Source organism: Podarcis melisellensis (assembly GCF_964234715.1).
Source record: "Podarcis melisellensis genome assembly, chromosome: 4".
NCBI lineage: Eukaryota > Metazoa > Chordata > Lepidosauria > Squamata > Lacertidae > Podarcis > Podarcis melisellensis.
Window position 1 is genome coordinate 102,758,470 of NC_138531.1, and position 27,986 is coordinate 102,786,455.

General features: G+C 45.8%; 5 protein-coding genes across 5 annotated transcripts in view; 1 reads left to right on the forward strand and 4 right to left on the reverse strand.

The window, feature by feature from the left end:
• LOC309368792 (uncharacterized protein) overlaps positions 1-27,986 on the reverse strand; it is a gene marked incomplete at its 3' end in the record, with an annotated part of 476,991 nt that overhangs the window by 433,582 nt on the left and 15,423 nt on the right. The gene's annotated exons all lie outside the window — the stretch shown is intronic.
• LOC309369288 (uncharacterized protein) overlaps positions 1-27,986 on the reverse strand; it is a 150,952-nt gene that overhangs the window by 118,678 nt on the left and 4,288 nt on the right. The window lies entirely within an intron of this gene.
• The window catches only part of LOC309369055 (uncharacterized protein), a 291,502-nt gene that overhangs the window by 103,053 nt on the left and 160,463 nt on the right, over positions 1-27,986 (forward strand). The gene's annotated exons all lie outside the window — the stretch shown is intronic.
• LOC309368797 (uncharacterized protein) lies at positions 3,539-27,941 on the reverse strand (the record flags this gene model as incomplete). The annotated part of the gene is made up of 4 exons (XM_081909104.1): positions 3,539-4,528; positions 18,297-18,477; positions 22,238-22,411; positions 26,965-27,941. The coding sequence occupies 4 exons, from the start codon at positions 27,939-27,941 to the stop codon at positions 3,539-3,541; spliced, it is 2,322 nt and encodes a 773-aa protein (XP_081765230.1).
• LOC309369260 (olfactory receptor 51H1-like) lies at positions 7,155-8,114 on the reverse strand (the record flags this gene model as incomplete). The annotated part of the gene is made up of 1 exon (XM_081910064.1): positions 7,155-8,114. One exon carries the CDS (start codon positions 8,112-8,114, stop codon positions 7,155-7,157), a length of 960 nt encoding a protein of 319 aa, XP_081766190.1.

Here is a 27,986-nt window from a genome sequence, read left to right on the forward strand (position 1 = left end):
ACCGGTTTACTGTCCTTTGGCCAATCTAAGGCGGTGAGCAATGCAAAAAATTTGGAGTGGTATTGGCGCACAGTCGCTTTCCCCTGCCTCAGCCCGTGCATTTGACGGCGCGCAATGTCCACATCCACAGAGGATTGAAAACAAGAATCCATCGCTTTGATGAACGCAGTTGAATCGCGACGGGCCGGTCCATCTTCGCGCCACAAATTGCGTAGCCAAGCCCTGGCCTCCCCATGCAGGTGCGAAACAATGAACCCCACTCTCTCCTCCTCATCTTTAAAATCGTGACGGAGTAAGTGCAGTGCATATACAACGTCCGCTCTGAAATTGGGATAGTCTTGCAAGTTGCCATTAAAATGCGGAACTAGGGCACCCCCCCTCCGTCCAAGCGCAATGCCCTCCGCTCTGGATCCTGGGGCCCCCGCCTTGTCCGCGCGCTCCCACCTTGCCTGCAAATCCTGGCACGTCTTCTCCAAGTCGTCATTCTTCTTCTGCGAAGCAATGACTGCCGATGTGAGAGCGGTAACCTGATTCCGCAATGCAACCAGCTGCTCCTCAGCGCTCATGGCTGCTCCCGTTCGTGAGCTTCGCAAAAAAAAATTTTTGCTTTGAGAGAGGGGACTTACTGTCACGGCCACCCAGGTCTGGTCCCAGCTCACAAGAGACCTCACTCCGTTGCAGCTTATTTACAGGAAAAGTTTATTGAAGATTTCTGCTTCTCATACAGTTCAGCATTGTGGCCGTACGTCTGCCACGTTAGACCGCTGAAGTCCCCTCTGACTCCTCCCCTCTTCCGCACCAACTTAATAGCCTGGCTCTAGACCACCTCTTCCTCTCCTTTCTTTTCCGCAGGGTCTTCCTGCCCCCCTGGGTTCCCTCTCTCCGTGACTCGCCTGAGGCTGAATCCTCTGCCGCCTCTTCCCCCCTCTTTCTGGCTTTAGGGCCGGGCTCCTCCCCTGAGCTCTCTCCACTTCCGCGCGCCTCTACGTTTGAACTTGGCGCGCGTACGTTGCTGCTGACCTTTCTTTCGACCGCTACACCACCCCCTGCTCTGCTCTCCACCCTTTCCGGCTGAACACCCTGCTCCAACCCCCTCTCTCTGTTCTCTCCTAATCCTGCTCCCTCCGAGAGGCTGACGACTCCACCCCCTTTACTCCGTTCCGGCTGAGACGTCTCTTGCTTCCTCTGTCTTCCACTGGGCTCCTCTCCGCTTCTCCCTTCTCCTCCCCTTTGCTTGATTAAGGTAACCCCCTTTTGAGAATCCTCTGACTCGCTGCTCAGACTCGTGGATTCCCTCAGAATTCCGTCATCATCTTCCTCATCCTTCTGCCCCTCCTCCCACTCGCTCTCCGTCTCCTCTGTCATCTCCTCCTCTCTCCCAGAAACCCTGACACATGTGATCAATTATGCAGAGCAGGGCTTACCTGCCCCCCATATATTATTCAAATGGGCACTCCTGATCCCTGAAGAATGAAGACCCCTAAAATGTGGGTCTGAGTAAAAGAATCCAGCTCTTGACATGAAGGTTCAAAAGAGGATCAGTTAGTAAACCGATCAGGGTGCCTGGGGATGGATAAGCCCTTTGTGGTGCACCACCTACAATGCATGTAATTATAACTGCTTTCAGATCCTTTTCATTGCATTTGTCTTTAGAAAGTTTTAAGAGTTTCAGAATGTTTTTGCTTTGTTTTCAAATTGGATATCTGCTGATTGATTCGAGTTTTATAGAACCATAGATTTGTGGAGTTGGAAGGGATCCAGTTACAGATAGGTAGCCGTGTTGGTCTGCCATAGTCAAAACAAAAAGAAAATCCTTCCAGTAGCACCTTAAAGACCAACTAAGTTAGTTCTTGGTATGAGCTTTCGTGTGCATGCACACTTCTTCAGATACACAGGGATCCAAATGGCCTTATTTTTTGACCCCCTGAAGCAGAAGAAAACAAGCTTGCTCCATATTCCATGTGACAGCCCTTTAGACATATGAAGGTGGCTATTATTATCTCCTCTCAGTCTCCTCTGTCCCAGGCTAAACATACCCAACTCCCTCAACCATTCCTCACAAATAAGGCTTGGTTTCCAGACCCTTGATAATCTTGGTCGCTCCCCTCTTCACACCTTCCAGCTTGTCGGTATGGTGCTGGCAAGCCAGGTGTCTCCCATCATATATATTTTTTGCACCTGGTTATTCCTGCCTGCATGTAGAACTTTACATCTGTCCAAACTGAAACTCATTTTGTCAGTTTGCGCCCAGTTCTCCAATATGTTAAGTTCATCTCAAATCCTGCCTCTGCTTCTGTGGCATTAGCTACTCCTCCCAGTTTTGGTGTCATATGCAATTTTATTGAGTATCCTCTCAATTCCTTCATCCGAGTCATTTATCAAGACCTTGACCAACAACGAGCCCTGAATAGAAACCTGTGGCACACACGCTTTTTTCCCAAAATGATGTCAGGGCCTGGGCAGAGGAGGAATGGTGACGACCGCTCCCCACTTTCTGATACTTCCTGGAAGAAGTAGAAGAAAGCCAGTATTGATTTACAATTCCTGTATGAGGAAGGTCACAGCTCAGAGGCAGATGAGAGGGAAAGTTGGGAAATTATGGGAGAGCCAGAGCAACACCTGGCTGACACAACATTCGAAAGCATTCCAGACCCTCCATCTCCCAGAATCTGGTGAGCCCTGAAAGTAAGAGAGCAAAGAGCTCAAAGACAGAGGGTACGTAGCAGCACCCATAGAAGTGACTAATGAGCAAGTGGGAGAGAAGGGGGGGGATGGAGATTCACCTAGGACAACGCCATTATCCAAGAGGCTGTGTTGTGTAACCTCTCTCTGTAAATACTGAATAATAAAAAAAGGATGGTAAGAAATCTTCCCTTGTCTTTATACTTTCCTGGGCAATAGCTGAGAGTCGCTGACAGCATCCTGACAGATGATGAGGAACCATTAATGATGACACTTCGGGTTCGTTCAGTCAACCAGCTACAAATCCAACTCACAGGGACGCTATCTAGCTCACATTATACCAGCTTCTTCTCAGCAATAGCATGGGGACTTTTACAAAAGCCTTGCTAAAATCTAGATATATTGCATCCACAGCATTCCCCTGAACCACCTAGCTTGTAACAGTTTTCTCTCTTCTTCACACAAAGGACTTACTACATCCTTGTTCTTCCTCTTGCTTCAAACATAGCTGGAAAAACCCCTATTGTTTTTTTCTAACCTTTCTTGCAAGTCTGAGCTCATTCCGAACTTTAGCCCATGTGAGTTTCTTCCTGCACCCTTGCTTCATCTATCTCTGTCACTGGAACGATTTCTTTAAAAACAAACAAACAAACAAACAACACCTTTGAAATCTAAAGACTGAAGAACAACATTTTTTAACAGTGAAACTAAAATTCCTATATATTTTTAATCCTTTTAACGATTGAACCAGCTAAAAGTATTTCCCTTTTGTACCCTGTTGTTTCTTCAGGGTTTGAGTTCCCTTACAAAACACTTTCTCTTCCGTTTAGCACAGAATTGTCATTTGGAAGAGATATCAACCCCTTGTTTTCCTTAACAAGAACATTTTGTAAATCCTCTGTCGAATTTGCTGGGTCTTCACACTGTACACAACAGGATTAAGAAGTGGAGGGACCGCAATGTATATGTTGGCCATCAGCATGTGGACAATGGGGGAAAGGTGCTTCCCAAATCGATGTACCACACTGAGGCCAATCATTGGGACATAGAAGATCAAGATAGCACAAATGTGAGAGACGCAGGTGTTGAGAGCCTTGAGGCGCTCTTGGTGGGACGCAATGCTCAAAACAGTCTTCAGGATTAGGACATAGGATATGAGAATGATCACAACGTCCAACCCCAAAGTAGACATGACTATTACCAAACCATACAAAATGTTGACTTTTGCACCAAAACAGGCTAACTTCATTATGTCTGGGTGGAGGCAGTATGAATGAGAAAGCACATTAGATCTGCAGAAAGGGAGCCGTTTAATAAGAAATGGAAATGGGAAGCAGACAAGGAGACTTCTGCAGAAGATAGCTATAGCTATTTTTGCAATGACTGAATTTGGTAGAAGTATTCTGTACCTCAGTGGATCACGGATGGCAATGAACCGGTCATAAGCCATTGCCACAAGAATGCCAGAGTCCATCTCTTGAAATATGTGGATAAAGAACATCTGGCTGATGCAGCCATTGAGTGGGATTTCTCTTGAGTCAAACCAATAGACTCCCAGCATAGTTGGCATGGTGGAGATGCAGAGGCCCAGATCTGAGCATGCAAGCAGGCAAAGGAAGAAGTACATGGGCTCATGGAGGCTCTGGTCGATTTTGATGACATAGAGGATCATGATGTTCCCAAGCAGAGTCAGGGCGTAGAGCACAAACAGTGGGAAGGCCACCCAAGAGTTCTTCTCCTGCATCCCAGGGATGCCAATCAGGACAAAGGTTTGGTGGCTCACAAGGCTCTCATTATAGTCAGGGATGGAGGACATGGCACGCAAAAAAAAATTATTGGGAGGATACTAAGGAGTCATAAAATTCTTATTCTGACATGATTTTACAGATTCTGTAAAGTTGTATTCTGAAGAGGGATAAATTTCCTTGTTCAGCCCAACAGAAAAAATAATATTGGAGCTTCCATTCAAAGAAGAAAGAGAAGTCCTGATTCCTGCCTCAGCTCACCTTCTACCCTGGCCTTAGACCACCCCAACAGCAGCATAAAAATCAGTTCCCAACAGTCTTCCAACTTTGTGCAGTGGAGTGGAGGTCACAACAGTGTGGCTTTCAAAGATTCAGTCTCCCAAACCCTCATCTGCAAAATAGGAATAACATTCACAGTGTAAGAGTTAAATTAGAACGCGTAGATCTAAGTTGCTAGTTGTATAGTATTATTGGGGAAGGACAGGACTGGCCTCACCCATGTTCTCCTCTTATGAGAAGACACCTTGAAACTGAGGTCCTTCGTTTTGCAGCCCTATCCAGTTGATGAGAGGATTGTGATCATAGAATCATAGAAATGTAGAGCGGAAAGGACCATGGGGAACATCAAGAATCATAGAACTGTAAAGTAGTGACTGGAGTCTACAAAGATACAAATAACACTGAATAAATGGTCCTTGAAAAGAGACTAAGGTGCTTCCAAAGAAAGCAAATATATATTAAGAGTAAATACCTAAGGGGAGATTGCACAAACCTATTCATCTTTAAGAGGTGTTTAAATGCTTTATAATCATAAACTTTATTGTGGCAACTCACCCTGGGAAGGGCAGGAAAGAACTCAAATAGGTATCAATGGAAAGAAAATCTAGGGGAAACTTAGCCAGATGGGCGGGGTATAAATAATAAATTATTATTATAAATTATTATTATAGAAGAGAAGCTTACATATTTCTCCATACTGCAGACAGATGTTGCATCAAAAACTGCAGCCCACCACAACTTTCCATTCTTCCTCACTGAGTGGTCCTGTAGTCCTTCTGCTGTGTAGTCCTTCTCCTCCTCCTCCTTTCTGGAAAGCAGACCCCCCCCCCCCGCCCACAAGATAGAGCAGAGCAGTACAACCTCCGGATTATTGACTCCTGATCCAGGAAACCAGATGTTTTCTTGATCAGCCCAAACCCTTCCCCCTCCATATGAAGTTCCCGATTAAACCCCATCTCTTTCTGGCTCCCAGTATGAATGGCAGCATCTTTACATCACTCAGGAAAACATCTCTGAAGTCAATCGGAGGAAAACACATCTGTTTGATAGCTCATGCAGTCCTTTACACTTACCTGACTTCATGGCACAGCCTGTGAAGCTAACATGCTTTCTCCCCAGGTCAATGCAGGTTGTTCCTGTTCTGCTGCAAGAGGGATTCTGCCTGTGATATTTATGGTGTGTGAAGAGTTACTGAAAAGCTATTTTCCCACAGGGAGACAAGCTGCCCTCAAACCGGGAGACAATTGCTGAATCCTGTGAGAGGAGATCTCGCAAATCCCAGTGGCAAGTATTAGGTAAACTCTGTGGATCCTGCACAAGGACCCGGAGTTCTTGTCTCAGAGGCGTTCCAGGGATCACTCTGTGCTCCTCTCCTTTGTATAACCAGAGAAATGGGAGGGGTACAGAATATCTTAACAGAGAGATATCTCATCTTCCCTGCAAAAGTGAAGACCCTTAAAACGTGGGTCTGAGTAAAATAATTGGGTTCTTGTCATAAAGGTCCCAAAGAGGTTTGCTTAGCCGACCATTCTGTCCAGGGAAGTGCACAAAGGTTTGGTGCTGTATGAGCTCAACATACTGCAGCACTTACAATGCACACAGCAGAATTCTTCTGCAGCTCCCAGACTTTCCTGGAGCGCATTGCAATAAGCTAATTGGGAGATGACTACAGACCTTCCTTCTGTAGTTAAGCCCTGCATCTGGAAGTGAAACCATTTGATGACAGGTTTTCAGAATAAAATCAGTTGGCTTATCATTTCCACACATTTAACCCAGTAAAAATAGATTGGAAGCTGGAGTTAACCCACTGGAACCATTTCTTTAAAAACCTTTGAAATGAAAAGACTAAAGAATTTTTTTTTAATCATGAAACTAAAATTTCTATATACTTTAACTTTCTTGGGTTACAAAAAGTACATATATCTATTTTCAAATCACAAAGTCCATTTCACAGATCAGTTATATTCGGTGTGAGACTTTAATGCTATATACTGCATCAGGTTGGGAGAGAAGAGAGGTGGGTGGTTTATAAGCTCTTCGTAGTGTGATCGTGCATAAATGTCTTGGAAAATGCTTAACAGGGCCAGTTTTGGGGTGGAATTTAATACCTATTTATTTATTTTGCATATTTTTGTAGGACTAGTGTCCGAAAGGGTTGAATTATGGGGCAATCCCATCCCATGTGGAGATATGTGCATTTGGAGGTGCAGTCTCTCCAGCATTTTGGTGAGGTTCCTGTGTGTATCAGCACTAACTTACGTGGTGCTAAGTACCATCTATAGATAAGTTTCAAGCTGAGTTCCCTCCTTTTGTCTAAGATAGCTTTAAAGGGAGGTTGAACCTGGTAAGAGTATTTCATTTTGTGTCCTTTTGCTTCTTCAGGCTTTGAGTTCCCTTACGAACCACATTCTGTTCCCTTTAGCACAGAATTGTCATTTGGAAAAGATATCAACCCCTGGTTTTCTTTAACGAGAACATTTTGTAAATCCTCTGTCGAATTTGCTGGGTCTTCACACTGTACACAACAGGATTAAGAAGTGGAGGGACCGCAATGTATATGTTGGCCATCAGCATGTGGACAATGGGGGAAAGGTCGTTCCCAAATCGATGAACCACACTGACGCCAATCATTGGGACGTAGAAGATCAAAATAGCACAAATGTGAGAGACGCAGGTGTTGAGAGCCTTGAGGCACTCTTGGTGGGATGCAATGCTCAAAACAGTCTTTAGGATCAGGATATAGGATATGAGAATGATCAGAACATCCAACCCCAAAGTAGACATGACCATTACCAAACCATACAGAATGTTGACTTTTGTGCCAGAACAGGCTAAATTCATTGTGTCTGGGTGGAGGCAGTATGAATGAGAAAGCACATTAGATCGGCAGAAAGGGAGCCGTTTAATAAGAAAGGGGAGTGGGAAGCAGACACAGAAAGCTCTGGACAATATAGCTATTCCTAATTTTGCAATTGCAGAATTTGAGAGAAGTGAGGTGTATCTTAACGGATCACGGATGGCAATGAACCGGTCATAAGCCATTGCTACAAGAATGCCAGACTCTGCCCATTGAAACAAATGGATAAAGAACATCTGGCTGATGCAGGTATCCAGTGTGATTTCCCCTGAGTCAAACCAATAAACCTGCAGCATTGTTGGCATGGTGGAAATGGAGAGGCCCAGATCCGAGCAGGCGAGCATGCAAAGGAAGAAGTACATGGGCTCATGGAGGCTTGGGTCAATCTTGATGACATAGAGGATCGTGAAATTCCCAAGCAGAGTCAGGGCGTAGAGCACAAACAATGGGAAGGCCACCCAAGAGTTCTTCTCTTGCATCCCAGGAATGCCAATCAGGACAAAGGTTTGGTGGCTCACAATGCTCTCGTTGAAGCTGGTGATGGAGGACATCGTTCCCCAAGTGTGTTTGTTGGGGAAATGCTAAGGAATAAAAGTCAAATGAATATTAGAAATCTGGTATGATTTTACAGGTTCTGTCCTAGTTTAGTCCAACTTGAGACATTATATTAGAGCTTCCAAACATTAGAGCCTTCCCTCTTCTAAGCCCAACCAGTGTCAGTTTTATGATTTATTCATTTGTCATTTACAGAGTTTTTACTCCACACCTTAGCCAAAGGGGCTCCCAATCAGCTTCTGAAGTTCAGTTGTAAGAGGTTTACATATAAAATAATGTGACAGAGAAATGTGACAGGGAGGGAAGCAGAAGAAGCTATTTCACACTTAAAGCTACAGTTCTTGCAGTGACTACCTGCGGCAGCCTGTTGGAATGTCTACTCAGCCGCTCTTGTGGAGAACTGATGGGAGCTGGTCTTTCAGCAAACAGCTGGACAGCCCTGCTTTCCTTCTGCCCTATTCTGCAGCCTGATGAGAGTTTAACATCATTTCTGTAGCTCAAGGATCCTAAAGCCAGTTTGATTGCACCATAAGGGAAACTGGGATGCTCCCTCCACCATGGACTTGTGAAGTGGCTGTCAGTCTGAACTGGGAGCTGATAAATCATTTTGTTGAAAATCTTCCATCAGCCACAAAGTCACTGCATAGCCTCAGTAGGAATCCGCTATCCCAGCATGAAAATACTGGTTTACGCTGCAGGGATTTTGTGAAGATTTCTGAGGGAAAAAATGCCTGAAGTGTTCTGATGACTTGAATATTGTGTCTAAGGGCTCCAGTGTTGGAGGTGGCCGTGTGTGACTTTTGCAAATTCAGATTCTCTTAATTTCTCATCTGCAGAATGGTATTATTGTTGAATTAGAAATGCTATACAGTGCTACCTCGGACTACAAACACCTCAGGTTACAAACACTTCGGGTTACAGACTCTGCTAACCCAGAAGTAGTACCTCAGGTTAATAACTTTACCTCAGGATGAGAACAGAAATCGTGCAGTGGTGGCGACACGGCAGCAGCAGGAGGCCCCATTAAGTGCACAATCAAAAAGCTAGTGACTGTACTTTGGTGTGTTCATGATGTTACCATATTCCTAAAACTTATCAAAGGAAAATCAAAGGCACATTACAGTACACATAAATCCAGCTTGGGGAAGGAAAATATAAGGAACCGTGTATGCATTTGAAAACACATTTGGACACAGTGATTACGGGGGTGGGGGGATACAGAAAATAAGCTTAGAATTAATTCAAGGAGTGCATGTATAAGCTAAAGCAAAAAGTGCTCATTAGCATATGATGCTGAATACACTACCATTCACATAAGTTGAACTTTCAAATCAGCCTTTTCATGCATGTTTTCTGTTTCTTTTGTTGTTATTGCTTAGAATTAATTCAAGCTGCTGCTATACATGGCTTAGGTCCAGACTATCTGAAAGATAGATATTCTCTCATATGAATCTGCCAGGGCTCTGAGATCTTTGGCGGAGGCTCAGTCCCATCACCCTCCTAGACAGATTTGGTGGGGACACGGGAGAGGGAGTTCTTGGTGGCTGCTCCCAGACTTTGGAACTCCCTTCCTTGAGATGTTCTATTGACTTCCTCCTTCATATCCTTTCACCAGCAGGTGAAGACAGATTTATCCCTGCAGAACTTTTGGAGCTGACTTTTTAAAGGAAAGGGCTGATGCCACAATGTTTTTATTGGTCTGAGCAAGAAAAAGTCCCCCCCCCCCCATTGCTTAGTCAGAATCTCTTTTCTTGTAATTTCATTCCACTGGTTTAGGTCCTCCCCTGCAGAACAGGAGAAAACAAGCTTGCTCCATCCATGGACAGCCCTCCAGCTATTTGAAGATGGCTATCAGATCACTTCTCAATCTCCTCTTCTCCTGGCTAAACATCCCCAAGCCAATCGTTCTTGAGGGGCCACCCACGGAGCGTTCCCTAAACACACCTTGCCTTTGAATCATCTATGCTTCACAGCTGAATTTTCCACAAGCATCCTTCCTGCTGGACCCACCTGGCATCCCAGGTGCATATATCATGCCGTGAGCGGACTTCTCTTCCTTCTGCTGGGAACAGGTTGTTAGATTATTCTTATATTACTATTTAGAAGTACCCAGTGACTCCATTAATAATGGGTTAGGGTCCGATAATATTCTTGGTGTTATTTCTATTTTTCTTACTATTAATTCCAGTTCTTTAGATATCCAGATGGCATCATTTCTGGCACTACTTCCATGCACATGTGAATAAAACGTGAATTCCCTATCTAATCAGTGTTTATTTCTCCAAATATCTATTAAATTCAGATTTTCTGCCATTTCGCAAAAGGTTTTTCGAAGCCTACCTTCTTTGGCAGAAATGCCAAAGATCCACGGAGCTCTAAAGCAAAGACTTAAAAATGAAACGGTCAGGGACCAGCTGGACTGTTGGTCTGTTGCTGCAGGGCTGTTCTGGGCTTCTTATGCTACCCATACTTAAACGATACAAGCTCTGTCGTTTCACAATACTGTGAGAAATCTGTCTGGAACCGCTCAAAAAGTTTATATAGCACTTTGCACATACCTGACTTTATGGCATTGTCAATGTGACACATTTTCCGCAGCAGCAAACACTAAGCCTGCCTTTGCTGTTCCAGGAGAGATTATCCCTGTGCTTTTTATGGCGTTGACAATTATGGAAGAAACTTTTCCCCTCTGGGAAAGAGGGTGTCTCAAAACTGCCAGAAAACTGCTGTGCCTCAGGGGGAGGAGATCTCTGAAAACCTGGTGGCAATTACTCAGAAATCTCTAAAGCTCCTGGGCAAGGTCCTGGAGGTCAGCTCTGGGCCAGATGTTCTGGAGATCTTGTGTGTGCTCCTCTCTTTCATAAGGATAGACAAAGGAGATGTGCCCCAATGGGGGAGAAATTTGATTCTGTTCACATTCAAAGTGAACCTATCCAATCCATACTTTCTGGAACAACACCTATGCCCTTCCTTACCAGAAACCCTTCGTGCTGAGACATTACACCTCCTTGAGCATCTTGGAGAGCCTCAAGTTTTAGACCTTATTACAAATGTTTGGCTAGTTTTGTGGGGGGTGGGAGGAAGAACAAAAGAGGGTGGAGTGAAGGTGGGCTGGCAAGGGAGCTGGCTTGAATGGAAGCCATCTATGCCATGAGAAATTGAGGGAAGGTTGAACCGTTCAACCCTGGGGGGGGGTCTACCTCTGAAAGTTTTGGAGTCACACACATCACAGCAAAGTAGGGATGGGGGTGGACTTCGAGTAGTTCCACCATTTGGAGTGAACCTCCTCATTTGACATATGAAGGGCTGTGCTTGGTACAGGCAAATTAGACTGCATGCCTAGAATCTGTACAAGCAGAGATTCCTCCAACTCATATTTGCTCACTTTTTATGATGTGTCCAAGGAGACCCCTGGTTCTTTCTCCCCTTGCTTTCTAACAAAAATGGTTTCTAGATGCTTGCAGCACTTAGGATGCAAAAAGGTAAAGGACCCCTGGTTAAGTCCACTCAAATGGGGTTGCGGTGCTCAATTCGCTTTCAGGCCAAGGGAGCCGGCGTTTGTCTGCAAACAGCTTTCCGGGTCATGTGGCCAGCATGACTAAACTGTTGGAATTCTGCTACCCGGTCATCAGTATGTGCCTATCTGATCAGGCACCGGCTGAATTCCTTAGACCTCCCTCCGGCGTCTCCCGGCAGGATAAACAACACGAGGTCCGTTCCGGCGATCTTCCTCAGGCTGTGAGGAAAACACACCAACTGCTTCTCCTTCTCTCCTCCTCCCTGCATATCCCCAGGGAGGGGAATCAGACACAGACAGTAACGTATCTACATGTCCTTTATTAGTGTCTTTCAGCAGTCATCCAGTAAACATGTCTGCTCTCTTCAACAAACAGAGAGAAAACTCCAAACTCCACCCATGTACATCCTGTACTGGTCATATGACATACCCACTGAGCTAACATCCGGTGCTCAGTACAGAATGGACTGCCCCTTTGTTCCCATGGCAACAGTCACAAACATCCTGTTTGGCTTTCCAGCCACAAGCAGCAGACGGTGCTGCCTTTGCTTGCTGCAGCCTTGGTGCTTTAGAATAACATCCTCCCCCTAAAGTATCAATGCGTGCTGCGAGCAAAGCGTCATCCAGAGAAGAAAACAAACAGTTGTTATACTTATAACATTCCCCTGTTGTTTCAGTTCCACCCTTGGAACTACCCGCCACTGGTTTTACCAATGTACCTCTCTGGTTGTGTGACTTCCAAGGAATGAGTGCTTCTGCATTACCTTGGTTAACAACTCTCTGTTGTGCCTTTGTCTCTGACTCAGACACAGCTTCAATCTGACCTTGGTCGTTTACAACAGCAACAGCTAAGTAAGCAAACTCTTGTGAATACCTCTTGGGTGGTACACCCTTCGTTGCTCTCTCAGACCTACGTAAGAGGTGCTGCTCTTCTCTGCTTTCTGGTTCAGCCTCTGAACTCTCTGGAGAACCAGTACTAAGCTTAATCAGTGGTTCGTCCTCCTCTTCTGAGGGTCTAGTCATTATGCGAGATTTCCTCTCAATGACTGTGACAACTGAGCTGTCTGAGCTATCGCTGTCATCATCAGTACTACTGAACTCAATAAAATCAACATCATCATCATCATCAGAATCATCATCACCTGTGGGAAATGTGTGTACAATCACTCTCTCCTGTTCAGGAGCACTCTCTAGAAATTTTGTGAGAATCACCTTTCCAGATTCAGACAAAATTACTCTGTAGAGACCCTTTTCATAACCCACAAAAATGCCTCTGGCATTCTTTACTCCACCTGGAGCTTCTGTCCTCACATGAGACCCAAAAACCTTGAAATGGGCAACAGAAGGTTTTCTGTGGAACAGTTTCTCAAAAGGAGAACATCCCAACTCTTTTGAAAACTTTCTCAACCACGTGTAGCAGAATGACATTAGCGATTCAGCCCAGTACTCATGTGGCAGATGTGAACTTAGCAATTGCGCATGCATTCCCTTTTGCAATTCTTTGTTCACCCTAACACAAACACATTTATTCCAAGCTTCTTCGGAAGCTGCAAGTTTGTGTCTTATCCCTTTCTTCTTCAGGAACCTCTGGAACTCCTGTAAAAGAAAAATTGGCTTCTCATCTGTGCAAAGACAATCTATGTCAGCATCATGCATATTTTTAACTTTGTCACAAAACTCTTTAAACCTTTCTAAGGCTTCTTTCGGTCTCTCCAAAAGATAAATCCAGACAAAACCTGTGAAAGAATCAACACATATTAGGTAATACTTTGCATTGCCTCTAGATGGTGCTAAAGGACCAATCACATCAGCATACACCCGCTTAAATGCTCTTTTGCCCCTTGAGGTCACCTGCTTGACGTCTTTCTCAGCTACACCTGCAAAAGAGATCATGTTAGAATCACAAGAATTACATTTCATGTAATCACTTTGATCAAAAGTCAACAAGTACAGTCCATCTTTCTCTTTGGCAGAAAGATACAACTCTCCATCTTTGTAGATCTCGCAGTGTTGATCATCATAGGACAGTTTTAGTCCCTTCTTGGCAATCTGCGAAGCGCTGAGTAGATTAAACTTCAATTCTGGAACCAAATAAACATTGTTTATAGTCAAGTTCAGACTTTTAAGAAACACAGTCCCAATTCCGGTCGCTTCCAGCTCTTGACCGTTGGCTTGTTGTACAGTGAAGCTTTGCTTCTTAAACGTAGAAAATAGTCCTCTGTGTTCCGTCATGTGAACTGTGGCTCCAGTATCGATGACAAAGAAATTTCCCGCTTCTGGTGTGGCTTTTAGCGACATCAAAGCCTTTGCAGTCTTTGCCTTTGGCTTGGTGTGACCTTTGTCTGACGCCTCAGACTTTGTGGAGCTTGCCTTAGCTCCTTTCTTCCGACGTGGCTTCGTACAGTTCCGCTGTAGATGCCCCGTCTGGTCACAATTGTAACATCGGACAACGTTCATAGCTACAGCATCTCCTCCAGTAGCTTGAGCAGTGGGGGTGTTAGAACTCCGTTCTTCCCTCCCCTTGTCCTTGACTTCCAGGGCGGCAAGTCTGTCGTGTTCATTCAACACGACGGCAAAGACCCTCTCCGAAGTCAGTTCATTCGCTGGGAGGGACCCCAGCTGACTGGCAACTGTTTTGTAAGTCCGATTCAGGCTGTTGATCACCATGAAGCAAAACACTTCCTCCTGCAAACGGAAATTGCGTTCCACCATCTGTTGACGCAGAAATTTCATTTCCGTCAGGTGCGCTTGAACATCTCCATCAGGCGCAAGCCTCAGGTTGGTCAGCTTCTCAAAATACAGCAACGCTGAAGAACCTGCATCTCTCTGATGTGTCCTTCTCAGCGTGTTCCAAACATCTCTCGCGTGCTCTAAGCCTTGTATGTGTATCAACTGCGAATCTGACACACACAGAATTATAGCAGTTCTGGCCTTCACATCCTGTGACTCCCAAGCACGCGTTGGCGCTGCAGGAATGGGGTTCTCAATCACTGCAAACAGTCTCTGATTCTGCAGCAGGGCCTTCATCTTAATAGACCAAGATGCATAATTGTCACTGGTCAAGAGGTCTGGAGAAGGCAGGCCTCCCCCCCTCTTGGCATCCATTGTGAGTCCTTGCATTGACTCTCAAAAACACAAGCCTCTAAAATCCAAAAGCTGGCTTGTTTACACTCTGTGCACCTGGCAGCTCTCAACGCTGGCTGCGTTGGAAATTTCCAAGAGCTCCTCAGACTTTGTAGTCATAACATTCTATTGTTGCTTTCACTTCTCCTCTCTGAGGATTAGCCTTCACTGAAAGGCGTCGCTTAGCAACAGTACATTCCAATCCCTTGGAGAAGAAACCACAGGAATGTTTGGTATGCGGTTTCACTTTTAAGTGGAGCCGTTTCCCATACGCTGCTCCCTCGAAGCAGGGAAAATAACTCAATCTGCTTTCACTCTTCTAAGCCCGAAAATCACATACCTGGGCTCCGTGGCTTTTGCTTCCAGCTTGCTCTGGTCAGCTTCTGGCTGCAGAGAATCAGCTTTCTCACCTCAGGCATCCATGGAAGCCACCTCCTGATGCAGAGGGCGACGAAAACAGCAACCATCCTCTGCTACCAATGTTGGAATTCTGCTACCCGGTCATCGGTATGTGCCTATCTGATCAGGCACCGGCTGAATTCCTTAGACCTCCCTCCGGCGTCTCCCGGCAGGATAAACAACACGAGGTCCGTTCCGGCGATCTTCCTCAGGCTGTGAGGAAAACACACCAACTGCTTCTCCTTCTCTCCTCCTCCCTGCATATCCCCAGGGAGGGGAATCAGACACAGACAGTAACGTATCTACATGTCCTTTATTAGTGTCTTTCAGCAGTCATCCAGTAAACATGTCTGCTCTCTTCAACAAACAGAGAGAAAACTCCAAACTCCACCCATGTACATCCTGTACTGGTCATATGACATACCCACTGAGCTAACATCCGGTGCTCAGTACAGAATGGACTGCCCCTTTGTTCCCATGGCAACAGTCACAAACATCCTGTTTGGTTTTCCAGCCACAAGCAGCAGACGGTGCTGCCTTTGCTTGCTGCAGCCTTGGTGCTTTAGAATAACATAAACTGCTTCTGGCACAGTGGGACACAATGACAGAAGCCAGAACGCACGGAAACATCAATTACCTTCCTGCCGCAGCAGTACCTATTTATCTACTTGCACTTTTTGGCATGCTTTCAAACTGCTAGGTTGGCAGGAGCTGGGACAGAGCAATGGGAGCTCACCCCATCGCGGGGGAAACCCAACATGGTCACATTTGACTTCAGAAGAGGACATTTCCCCAAAATGAGGGAATTGGTGGTGAGAAAAAAGCAAGTTAAAAGGCAAAGTCAAGAGGGAGGTGTTTAAAAACACAATATTAGAAGCTCATCTGGAATGTGTACCATAGAGTGAAACTTTGCCTACCTTCAAAGCAAAGAACTTAACAGGTCACTTGAGGTCATATCAATATTTTACCAGCCTCAAATACCTGAGAGTATGAAACAGTCTTTCCTGCTGCTGCTGCTGCATCACCACCCATCTCTCACCTGGATTCACTGAACAAGTGAAGCCCTCACTGCACTGCTGTCAGAACATCTTTCTTATGTTTAGTCTAAATTTCATGCAATTTGAACTTTTTGGTTCTGGTCCTCCCCTCTAGAGCTGTAGAAGACAAATTTGCCCCATCACCTCTATTCAACCTGCACTTTGAACCTTGGAAGATGGCTATGTGATCTCTCAAACATTATGATAGTTCATATGGCATTTACTTATACCACATGGGTAGTTACTCCCAGTGGTATAACTATGGTGCAGGGGTCAGCAAACTATGGCCCAGGGGCTGGATGCAGCCCCCTAGGCTCATAAATCCGGCCCGTGGTCCCTGCCATCCGCTTTGTCAGTCCCTGTGCTCTGCTGATGCCTCACCGCACAGGGACTGACGTCCGCTATGCTGGCATGGCGTCTGGGCGGGTGGCGATGCTGGCACAGCTTTGGATTGGCTGCAGGAAGCTCTAGCAGCCAATTCAAAGCCTCGGCATTTGGATTTGCATGCAGGGGAGGCGACAGCATGGAGCAGAGCAGAGGTGGCACTGCCGCCCCCAGGACCTGAGCAGGGCTTTCCCCATGGCAACGGTGCATGCTTGGCAAGGGCCTCTGGCTTTCCTTCGGCCTCCTCCTTCTCCTCCTCTGCCTCTGCCATTGCTGCTCCTGCTGCTGCTTCTCCTACTCCCCGACGCTGCTGCACCGGCCACGGCCCCTTTCCGGGAGGGTGGGATATGAGGAAGAAAGAGGCACTGCCATTACAGGTAACTGGGCTTGGGCCTCAGGCGAGGGGCTGCTCTCTGGCTCTCCACAGTGAAGAGGAGCATGCAAAACGGAGGGGATGATTGCTGCAAGAAGATTCGTGTGGCGCTTGCACAGGGCCAGCCATTACGCACGCACAGAGAGACCTTGCCGCCGTATTGTTGTGACCATTGCATGGTGCATACTTACCCAGGAGTTGTGCTCTGGTGGGGGGTGATGTCAACTTCACTTTTACTCAGAAGGCAGGCCCACTGGAATGAATGGACCCGGGTTAGGCATGGCCACTCATGTCAACGGGTTTACTCTTGAGTAAAAAATAGGGGAGTGACTTCCTCGTAAATACACATTTTTTTAAAAAAAACTGTAGTCCAGCCCCTGACAGTGTTTGAGGGACAGTGAACCGGCCCTCTGTTTAAAAAGTTTGAGGACTCGTGCTATGGTGGATCCACAATCTCTCCTCATAAATTACTATAAACCCTAACCAATATCTTCAGTCCTGGCCTGCCGGTCTAATTTGGGTAGCAAATCAACTGGAAAAGTAACAGCTCCTTTCTGTGTTCTGCACTATGCATGTTACCATTGCAATTGTGACAAGACCTAGAATGATGGGCTCCTCGGGACCCCCAGGCCATGGTGGGACTTCAGAGCAAAGGGCTGCTGGCTACATCTCCCTCGCCTTCCACCATGATAGAAAGAAATGCAGAACTGATTGCTGGAACATTTCCCCGAGAGCAAGCTTCAGGTCCTTGCACAGGACCTTAGAGGTCCCCCTAGCAACTGCTGCTGGTATTGCAGAGATCTCCTCCTTGTGGTATTCAGCAGACCTCTGGCAGTTTGAAACAGTCTCCCTCTGCCTCTCGCTGTGTGTTTAAGGATCTCATGGCTTATTTCCACCTCTGGAATGGATCGCCTGGAAGCTGCAAAGGAGGGATTCTCACATTTAGGGTTCTGGACATGTTCTGCTTACTCCCATGATCTTTCTTCAAGACCATACCCCTTCCACGCAATTAGGTACTGTATTGCAACTTTTTTCTTCACATCCTGGTGTTTAGATTTTGTTCTACTTCATACTCTTCATACTTCATACTCTTTCTCTCCTTCTACCATGAAGGGAGGCAGAGGTGCTTGTCTAGGTGCCTGGTAAGGGTGTGCCGGCACGACAGGCAACAAAACGGATCTGTGGAAGACAGGGTAAATCTTCATAGATACAGGTGGTTGGAGCCTGAAATTCACAGGGTTGGTCTGTCCACAACTTCAAATGGGACTACCTTCTGTGGGTTCAGTTTCCTGCATCTGCCCTTCTGTGGCAAATCACTTGTTAACAGCTACACCTTATCTCCCACCTTAATCTCAGTGCCAGGTTGTTGGTGTGTATCAGCCGATCTCTTATAGGCCTCTTTGGCAAAATCAAAACGATCTTTCAGCAAACTCTGTATTGCTGACAGTTCTTCCATGAAGTCTTCTGCTGCAGGCACTGACAGGGTGTCAGTCAGGGTTGGGAAGGTGTAAGGATAGTATCCATAGCTGGCAAAGAAGGGGGTCTTCTGTGCTGAAGCATGGAGTATTGTTGTACAGTGGTGCCCCGCAAGACGAATGCCTCGCAAGACGGAAAACCCGCAAGACAAAAGGGTTTTCCGTTTGCGAGTTGCTTCGCAAGACGAATTTCCCTATGGGCTTGCTTTGCAAGAAGAAAGCCCATAGGGAAATCTCCGGGGACCTCTTTTAAATGCTGGCGGTGGGGAGCAAAGCCTTTCCCCCCCCTCCGGCCTTCAGAAGAGGTCCAGGAAGGCCGGCGGGGGCCGAAAGGCTTTGCTCCCCACCGCCAGCATTTTAAAAGCGGTCCGGGATAGCAGGGAAGCGCTTCCCGCTATCCCGGACGGCTTTTGAAGGCAGACAGGGGGGGAGCAAAAGCTTTTGCCTCCCGCCGGCCTTCAGAAGAGGTCCTGGACCTCTTCTGAAGGCCGGCGGGAGGCAAAAGTCTTTGCTCCCCCCTGCCTGCCTTCCCGGGAGAGCGGAGAAACGCAGCGCGTTCCTCCGCTTTCCCGGACGGCTTTTGAAGGCAGATGGGGGAAAAACCTTTGCCCCCCGCCGGCCTTCAGAAGAGGTCCTGGACCCCCTGCCTGCCTTCCCAGGGGCTTTAAAATCGCCCCCGCCAGCCTTCAGACTTCTCCGCTGTCCGGGGCGATCTTAAAATGCTGGCGGGTGGCAGCGAAACCTTCGCTGCTGCCCGCCAGCATTTTAAAAAACCCTGGGACAGCAGAGGACTTCTCCGCTGTCCCGGGGCGATCTTAAAATGCTGGCAGGCGGCAGTGCTGCCGCCCGCCAGCATTTCAAAAAAACCCCAGGACAGCGGAGAAGTCCTCTGCTGTCCTGGGGTTTTTTAAAATGCTGGGGGTGGGAAGAAAACCCCTTGTCCCCCCCCAGCCTTCAGAAGAGGTCGGGGGACAGACTGTCCCCGGACCTGGTCTGAAGGCGGTTTCCATAGGAACGCATTGATTGATTTTCAATGCATTCCTATGGGAAACCGTGCTTCGCAAGACGAAAAACTCGCAAGACGAAAAAAGTTGCGGAACGAATTAATTTCGTCTTGTGAGGCACCACTGTATGCGAATTCCACTAAGGGAAGCTTGGATACCCAATCATCATTTTGGTTGTTCAAATAGCAACGTAGGCACTGCAATGTGGCATTGATCCTTTCCAACTCTCCATTAGTTTCTGGATGCCGGGCCAAGGCAAGACACAACTCCACTTTGAGAAGCTGCATGAGCTTCTTCCAGAACTGCAGGTGAGCTGGGTTCCCCTATCAGACACAATCTGTAGTGGGAGACCGTGCAACTTGAATACATAATCTACAAAGAGCTGTGATGTTTCTTGGACTGTCTGAAGTCCCCTACAAGGCACAAAGTGTGCTGTCTTGGTGAACAGGTGAACAGATACAGAAATGACACAGGCTGGATCGGTTCTCCATAGGGAGAAATACTGACACTTTATCTTCCTCTTATGGCAGGATTCTCCTTTGGGAGAAATATCAACCCCTACTTCTTTTGAACTGCAATATGTTGCAGTCCTTTGCCAAATCTGCTGGGTCTTCACCCTGTACACAACAGGATTAAGATGCAGAGGGACTGCAAGAAAAATGTTGGCCATCAGTATGTGAACAATGGGGGACAGATGTCTCCCAAACTGATGTACCAATGGGACACCAAGCATTGGAATGTAGAAAATCAAGATGGCAGAAATGTGGGTGACACAGGTGTTCAGAGCCTTGAAACATTCTTCATGGGATGCAACGCTCAAAACTGCTTTGTAAGTTAAAGTGAACACCTTGAATTGGGTTTGATAGCAAATAGGCAAACACACAGTTCTGCGTGTGTTACTTTGCTATTAATGTGCTATACAAATGTTCCTACATGGGGCTAGTCATCTTTTTCTTTTTTGTCTATTTACCTAGGAAGGAAAATCAAGAAATACCTTCACTTCCTGGGACCAGATTAGAAGGCTTTCTACCCACCTAACCATCCAGTTACTGGCTGCTCTACATAATGTTAAAAGGGTGAGTTGGGTGATTAAAGACAGAAAGCATCCTTCAGACTGCCTCATAAGTAGAAATTGTTGCATATATTAATATTGTGCAGTCTGAAGCAACTGGAAGCAGAAGAACTGACTCCTTTGGAAATGAAGCCTTGTCCAGGCCCATTAAAATATTATTCAAGTTTTACTGGAAGAACTCTTCAAATCAAAACACAAGCATCAAATGATACATCACAAAACTATCCATACAATGTATTCTGCTGTCCAGAACAGGCTCAGCATCATAGAAAGTATGATATAACCCAAACAGAGCTACAAGTAACAGAATCCATTTCCCTGGTGCAGTTTTCCTGGAGAGTTCCATTTACATTCTTCGGTTCATGGCCCCATTCAGAGAAGGGGACACCACCCTTTCAAGGAGATGAATTTGCAACTCAATACAGATATAGATATAAATATTATGGGGAAAGCCCTTTGTTTCATGGGGAAAAAAACTTATCAGACTGAAAATTGACAAGATAATGCAATCCCAAATCTTTGTATGGAAATTTTTTGTGTGTCTGTCTCTGTGTGTGCTTGTGTATACTGTGCAGAATTGTTTAGGACATTAAACAAAAATACACATGGAAAAAAGGATGAAGATCAGTTATTAATTGGATACAAAAGCAGCATGTGATGAATCCATCTATTACTAAGAACAAAACTATTTTCTCTTCCCTTTGTCACAGAACTCTTCTTCGAGAGATATACAGTGGTACCTTGGGTTACATACACTTCAGGTTACATACGCTTCAGGTTACAGATTCCGCTAACCCAGAAATAGTACCTCAGGTTAAGAACTTTGCTTCAGGGTGAGAACAGAAATCGGGCTCCAGTGGTGCAGTGGCAGCAGGAGACCCCATTAGCTAAAGTGGTGCTTCAGGTTGAGAACAGTTTCAGGTTGAGAACGGACCTCCGGAACGAATTAAGTACTTAAGTCGAGGTACCACTGTATCTTTTCTTTAATTGCAAAATGTTGCCTATCCTTTGCCGAATCTGCTGGGTCTTCACACTGTACACAATGGGATTGAGAAGTGGTGGGACTGCAACAAATATGTTGGCCATCAGGATGTGGACAATGGGAGAAAGATGCTTCCCGTATCGATGTGCCACACTGATGCCAATCATTGGGATGTAGAAAATCAAGATGGCAGAAATGTGGGCTACACAGGTGTTGAGAGCCTTCAGACACTCTTTTCGAGAAGCTATGCTCAAAACTGTCTTCAGGATCAGAATATAAGATACAAGAATGATAAGAACATCTAGCATTATAGTGCACATGACTATAATCAAGCCATATATGATGTTGACTTTTATGCCTGCGCAGGCTAATTTCATGGCATCTTGGTGGAGACAGTAGGAGTGAGAAAGGACATTGGATCTGCAGAAAGGGAGCCGTTTAATGAGAAAGGGGAATGGGAAGCAGACAGAGGAACCTCTGGACAAGATAGCTATTCCTATTTTTGCAATGACTGAATTCGGTAGAAGTGATTTGTATCTCAGTGGATCACGGATGGCAATCAAGCGGTCAAAAGCCATTGCCACAAGAATGCCAGACTCTATTGCTTGTAATGCATGGATGAAGAACATCTGGCTGATGCAGGCATTGAATGGGATTTCTCTGGAGTCAAACCAATAGACCCCCAGCATTGTTGGCATGGTGGACATGCACAGGGCTAGATCCGAGCAGGCAAGCATGCAAAGGAAGAAGTACATAGGCTCATGAAGGCTTTGGTCAGTCTTAATGACATAGAGGATCGTGAAATTCCCAAGCAGAGTCAGGGCGTAGAGCACAAACAGTGGGAAGGCCACCCAAGAGTTCTTCTCCTGCATCCCAGGGATGCCAATCAGGACAAAGGTTTGGTGGCTCACAAGGCTCTCGTTGAATCTGGTGATGGAGGACATCGTTCCACAAGAGCGTTTGGAGAAGTCCTAAAATTGATCTGTATATTAGAGATTCTGGCATTATTTTACAGATTTTGTAAAGGTTCTATTGTTATTCTAAGCAGGCACAAATTTCTTGGTTTTCTCCAACACAAAATGTTGTGTTAGACCCTCCAAAGATGGAAGAACAGGCCCGAATGCTCCTTCTTCCCTGGCTAAGCAACACCCAGACTCTATACTGAAACCCATTCCCCCAAATCTTCCAACTCCCACCAGTGTGAATTTCATCATTTAACTCATTGCCTAAATCACTTATACCTTTTTATGTAAAAAAGATCCCCAAATTATTATCATTCTTGAGTACTAGGCATTGCAGCTATACTGTTTTTGAGTCCAAGAGACTCCCAAAGAGTTATTGCTGAATATTGGCTGTGGAGGTCAAAGAGTGTGGCTTTTGCAAATTCATCATCTCTCAGTTTCTCATCTGCAAAGTAGACATAAGAATCACAGTTCAGTTGTTGAGTTAGATAGGATATACCTTAATGACTGAGTGCATAACAGTAAAAGGAAAGGAGAGGCCACATGTCTCACCTCACCTCCTTCTTTTCTGAGAAGACACCTTGAAACTGAGCTCCTTCATTTTGCAGCCCTACCCAGTGGGCAAGAGGGATGTGATCGGATATGACCAGAGACTGAAATCAGTGGGTAGAATATTGATTGATTTATCATTTCTATAGAAAAACATCACTGAATGAGAAAACAGATTTTCTTGCAGAGGATATAACAAACTGAGCTCTTTACAAAAGAAAATAATTCATATTAAGAGTTAGGGTCAAGGAAACCTTCATGTTTAAGAGGCATCTAAAGCTTATTATTGCCCCTGCTTCAAGAATTATCTGAGGAAGAGCAACCCAGGGGTTGGGGGCTCTAAGATGGCCAACTTTCTCCTTTTCCACCAAATGGCTCTCAGCTGGTTGTGGAATTAAAAATGTGAAATTTCATCAGCTGGAAACCAGGGAGTGCACTTGTTCTTTGCGAGGCATCATACTTTAGCAAAGCCTTTTTTCCCAGGGGGAAGTCACAGCAACTCAGTTCCAGCACCTCCCATGTGGGCAACCTCCCAAACTGCAAGGAAAAGCGGATTTAATCCACTTTAAATGTGTAGACCTAAATCTTTGATGTGTGTTTGACTCACACATGTGAGCCAGTGTGGTGTAGTGGTTAAGAGCGTAGTCTCGTAATCTGGTGAACCGGGTTCACGTCTCCGCTCCTCCACATGCAGCTGCTGGGTGACCTTGGGCTAGTCACACTTCCTTGAAGTCTCTCAGCCCCACTCACCTCACAGAGTGTTTGTTGTGGGGGAGGAAGGGAAAGGAGATTGTTAGCCGCTTTGAGACTCCTCAGGGTAGTGATAAAGCAGGATATCAAATCCAAACTCTTCTTCTTCTCTTCTCTTCTTCACTCTCAGGAAATACTGACCATCTGCAGATATCCAAATAAAAATAAGAGCGGCATAAAATCGTCTGTGGAAAAGATGGAGCAGAAGGATCTAACCCAGTGTAAAAAGATTGTGAAAGGCTGGAAGAATTGGCTTCTGGACCCAATTGATAGAGCACTGACTGATATATGCAGGCACCTGACCTTTGGTGTGATGGTTATCTCTGTTGTCTTTCCTGCACCTGCTGAAAACCCTCCTTTTCCAACAAGCCTTTCAAGTGGACGTCTCAATCCCTGTCTGCAACTGCATTAGAACTGCTTTTACCAGTTTTATAAACGGAATAGTTCTTAAATGTTTGTATGGTATTTATATTGGGATTTTAAAAAATCTTTTACATATGGAACTGTTTGCAACTGTTTCCACAGTTTTCTTGTTTTATGGCTGAAATTATCCTATGCGCTTGATAATTGTATATTTTATTGTTGGAGCCCACCAGAAATCAAAGAGACAAATGAATAAATAAAATGTAGAAGATTGTTTTACCATTGTTTATGGCTGTCATTGTCCTCAGTACCCCAGGACAGTGGACCTCAACCCCCCCCCCAACAAAAACCCAAGAGCAGAGCAATACAACTCCAACGTATGGGCTCCTGTTTCAGGAAGCCAGTTGTTTTCCTGAATGGTGCAAAACCTCCTTCCAATATGAAATCAAATTAAATGCCAGCTTTTCTCTGACCTGCCCAGGATGAATTGCAGCATTTTCGGTGTGGTTCCACCTAAAGAATCCCTGACAGGTGGCCATCTAACCTCTGCTGGAGAACCTTCAAGAAAGGAGAGCCCACCATCTTCTGAGGGAGACTGTTCCACTGCTGAACAGCTCTTGCCCTAAGAAAGTTCTTTGAAATGTGGAACCAGAATCTTCTTTCTTGTTGTTTGAATCCATCCACCCGGGTCTCACACTCTGAAGCAGCAGAAAACAAGCTTGCTCCATCTTCCATGTGGCAACCCTTCAGATATCTGAAGATGGCCATCATATCGCCTCTCAGTCTCCTCTTATGATCTTAATGATCATATTGATCATATTGAAATACCAATAAGCAAATAGGCCTCTGATTGAGATATGCTCCCCCACCTTTAAACACTATAAAATAAAACCCGGTAAAAGAATCAGAACCAAATAGAAACCATCTCCATCATCTCATGGCTTCATGATTGGGGAAGACCTTTGCACTTACCTGACTCTATAGGACAACCCATAAACCTGAAAAGAGTTCTCCCATGGTGGACACTGAGCCTGCCTTTGCTGTTCCTATATGGACTCTGCCTCTGCTTTTTATGGCATTAAGCGTGATAGAAAAACTGCTTTCCTGCAGGGAACCAACCTGCCTCTGAACTGCCAGAAAATGGCTGAACCCCAGTGGGAAGACATCTCTGAAATCCCAACAGCAATTACTAGAAAATCTTCACAGATTCTGCATAAGAAGCTGCAGTTCTGCTCTCAGAGGCATTCAAGAGATCACTCTCTGCTCCCATCTTCCATCAAACCAGAGAAGTGGGATGCAGACACATAATATATTAAGAAGGAGAGAGTTGGAAGGGATCCTGAGGGTTAACTGGCCCCAACCTCTGGAATGCAGCAATCTCAGCTAGAGCATCCACAACAGGTGGCCATCCAAACTCTGCTTTAAAACCTTCAAAGAAGGAGAGTCCATAATTTCCCCAGGGAGACCATTCCACAGTTGGACAGCTCTTACCCTCAGAAGTTCTTCCTGATGTTCAGTTGGAACCTCCTGTCTTGTAACGTGAAAAGGTTGTCTAGGCAGTAAAACCTCGCTTAGTTACAAAGTTGTGAAACTTCCTAAATGGTTGGAACTCAAAAGAGGCTGGTGAGAGCCATGCTGTTTGAGGCTTGATTACCTAGTTCCTCCCAAGGTGAGGGGAAGTGGGCATAGCAGGACAGTTTATGGTATTAACCCCTTCATGCAGTAATTAGACTTAAGCATGTTGGTTTTGGGACGCGGGTGGCGCTGTGGGTAAAAGCCTCAGCGCCTAGGGCTTGCTGATCAAAAGGTCGGCGGTTCGAATCCCCGCGGCGGGGTGCACTCCAGTTGCTCGGTCCCAGCGCCTGCCAACTTAGCAGTTCGAAAGCACCTCCGGGTGCAAGTAGATAAATAGGGACCGCTTACTAGCGGGAAGCTAAACAGCGTTTCCGTGTGCGGCTCTGGCTCGCCAGAGCAGCGATGTCACACTGGCCACGTGACCCGGAAGTGTCTCCGGACAGCGCTGGCCCCCGGCCTCTTGAGTGAGATGGGCGCACAACCCTAGAGTCTGGCAAGACTGGCCCGTACGGGCAGGGGTACCTTTACCTTTACCTTATGTTGGTTTTATTTTATTTTATTTATTAAATTTGTATAGCACATTTCATCCGTAGATCCTAGGGTGGTTCACCAAAAAAAGATAAAGTACAAAAAATACATCATAAAAACAGAAACAAACCAATAACACACACTTAAAAGGGTATAGGATGATAATCAGCCAAATACCTGGTGGAAGAGAAATGTTTTGGCTACCCACCCCTCACTCAGACAGATGCTCAAGGAGGATACCACTGTGGCTGCATATCCCACAGTTGGGACCCAAGCTGTTTAGCGCTTTGTACATTAAAGTTAACACATTGAATTGGGCCCGTCAGCAATCAGGCAAACAAGCAGTTCCCATAGGATTGGTGTTCCATGTCCCCTCCCTGCAGCACCACTTACAATGCATGCAGCTGAATTTAGAATCAGCTGCAACTTCTGGACTGTGCTGAAGGTTAGCCCCTCATAGAACACATTGCAAGAAGCCAGTTGAGAGGTGGCCGGAGTGCTGTGACCGGACTCCTTTTGTGGCTGAACCCTGCATCTGGGAGTGGAGCCACTTGAACCCTCTTGGGCACTGAAAACAGGACCCCCCCTCACTTTCTTCTCTGCCCTAAAATCAAGGTCTGAAGTGTGCAGAATTGTTTAGGAAGTTTCATTATTAAAAAAGGACAAAGGCCAGCTATTAAACAGGTATGGAAGCAGCATGGGATGGATGCATCAGTCAATAAAAATAAAATACCTTTCTCTTCACTTTATCACAGAATCCTTCTTTGAAAGAAACATCTATTCTTTAATTGCAAAACGTTGCATATTCTTTCCCGGATCTGCTGGGTCTTCACGCTGTACACAACAGGATTGAGAAGTGGGGGGACAGCAACAAAAATGTTGGCCATCAGCATGTGGACAATGGGGGAAAGGTGTCTCCCAAATCGATGCGCCATGCTGGTGCCGATCATTGGCACATAGAAAATCAAGATGGCAGAAATATGGGCCACACAGGTGTTCAGGGCCTTCAGGCACTCTTGATGGGAGGCAATGCTCAAAACAGTCCTCAGAATCAGGGCGTATGACACAAGAATGCTCACAACATCCAACCCTAAAGAGGAAATAACTACTGTCAAACCATACAAGAGGTTGACTCTTGTGTCTGCACAGGCTAACTTCATGGCATCTTGGTGGAGACAGTAGGAGTGAGAAAGGACATTCGATTGGCAGAAAGGGAGCCGTTTAATAAGAAAAGGGATTGGGAAAATAACACAAAGGCCTCTGGACAAGACGACAATGCCTATTTTCACAATTACTGAATTTGGCAGAAGTGATCTGTATCTCAATGGATGACGAATGGCAATCAAGCGATCAAATGCCATTGCCACAAGAATGCCAGACTCTATCCACTGAAAGGTGTGGATGAAGAACATTTGGCTGATGCAGGCATTGAATGGGATTTCTCTGAAGTCAAACCAATACACGCTCAGCATTGTTGGCATGGTGGACATGGAGAGGCCCAGATCCGAGCAGGCAAGCATGGAAAGGAAGAAGTACATGGGCTCATGGAGGCTTGGGTCAATCTTGATGACATAGAGGATCGTGAAATTCCCAAGCAGAGTCAGGGCGTAGAGCAGAAACAGTGGGAAGGCCACCCAAGAGTTCTTCTCCTGCATCCCAGGAATGCCAATCAGGACAAAGGTTTGGTGACTCACAAGGCTCTCGTTGAATCTGGTGATGGAGGACATCATTCCCCGATGTTTTTCTTCTTAGAAAGATTCTAAGGAGCCAGCAAA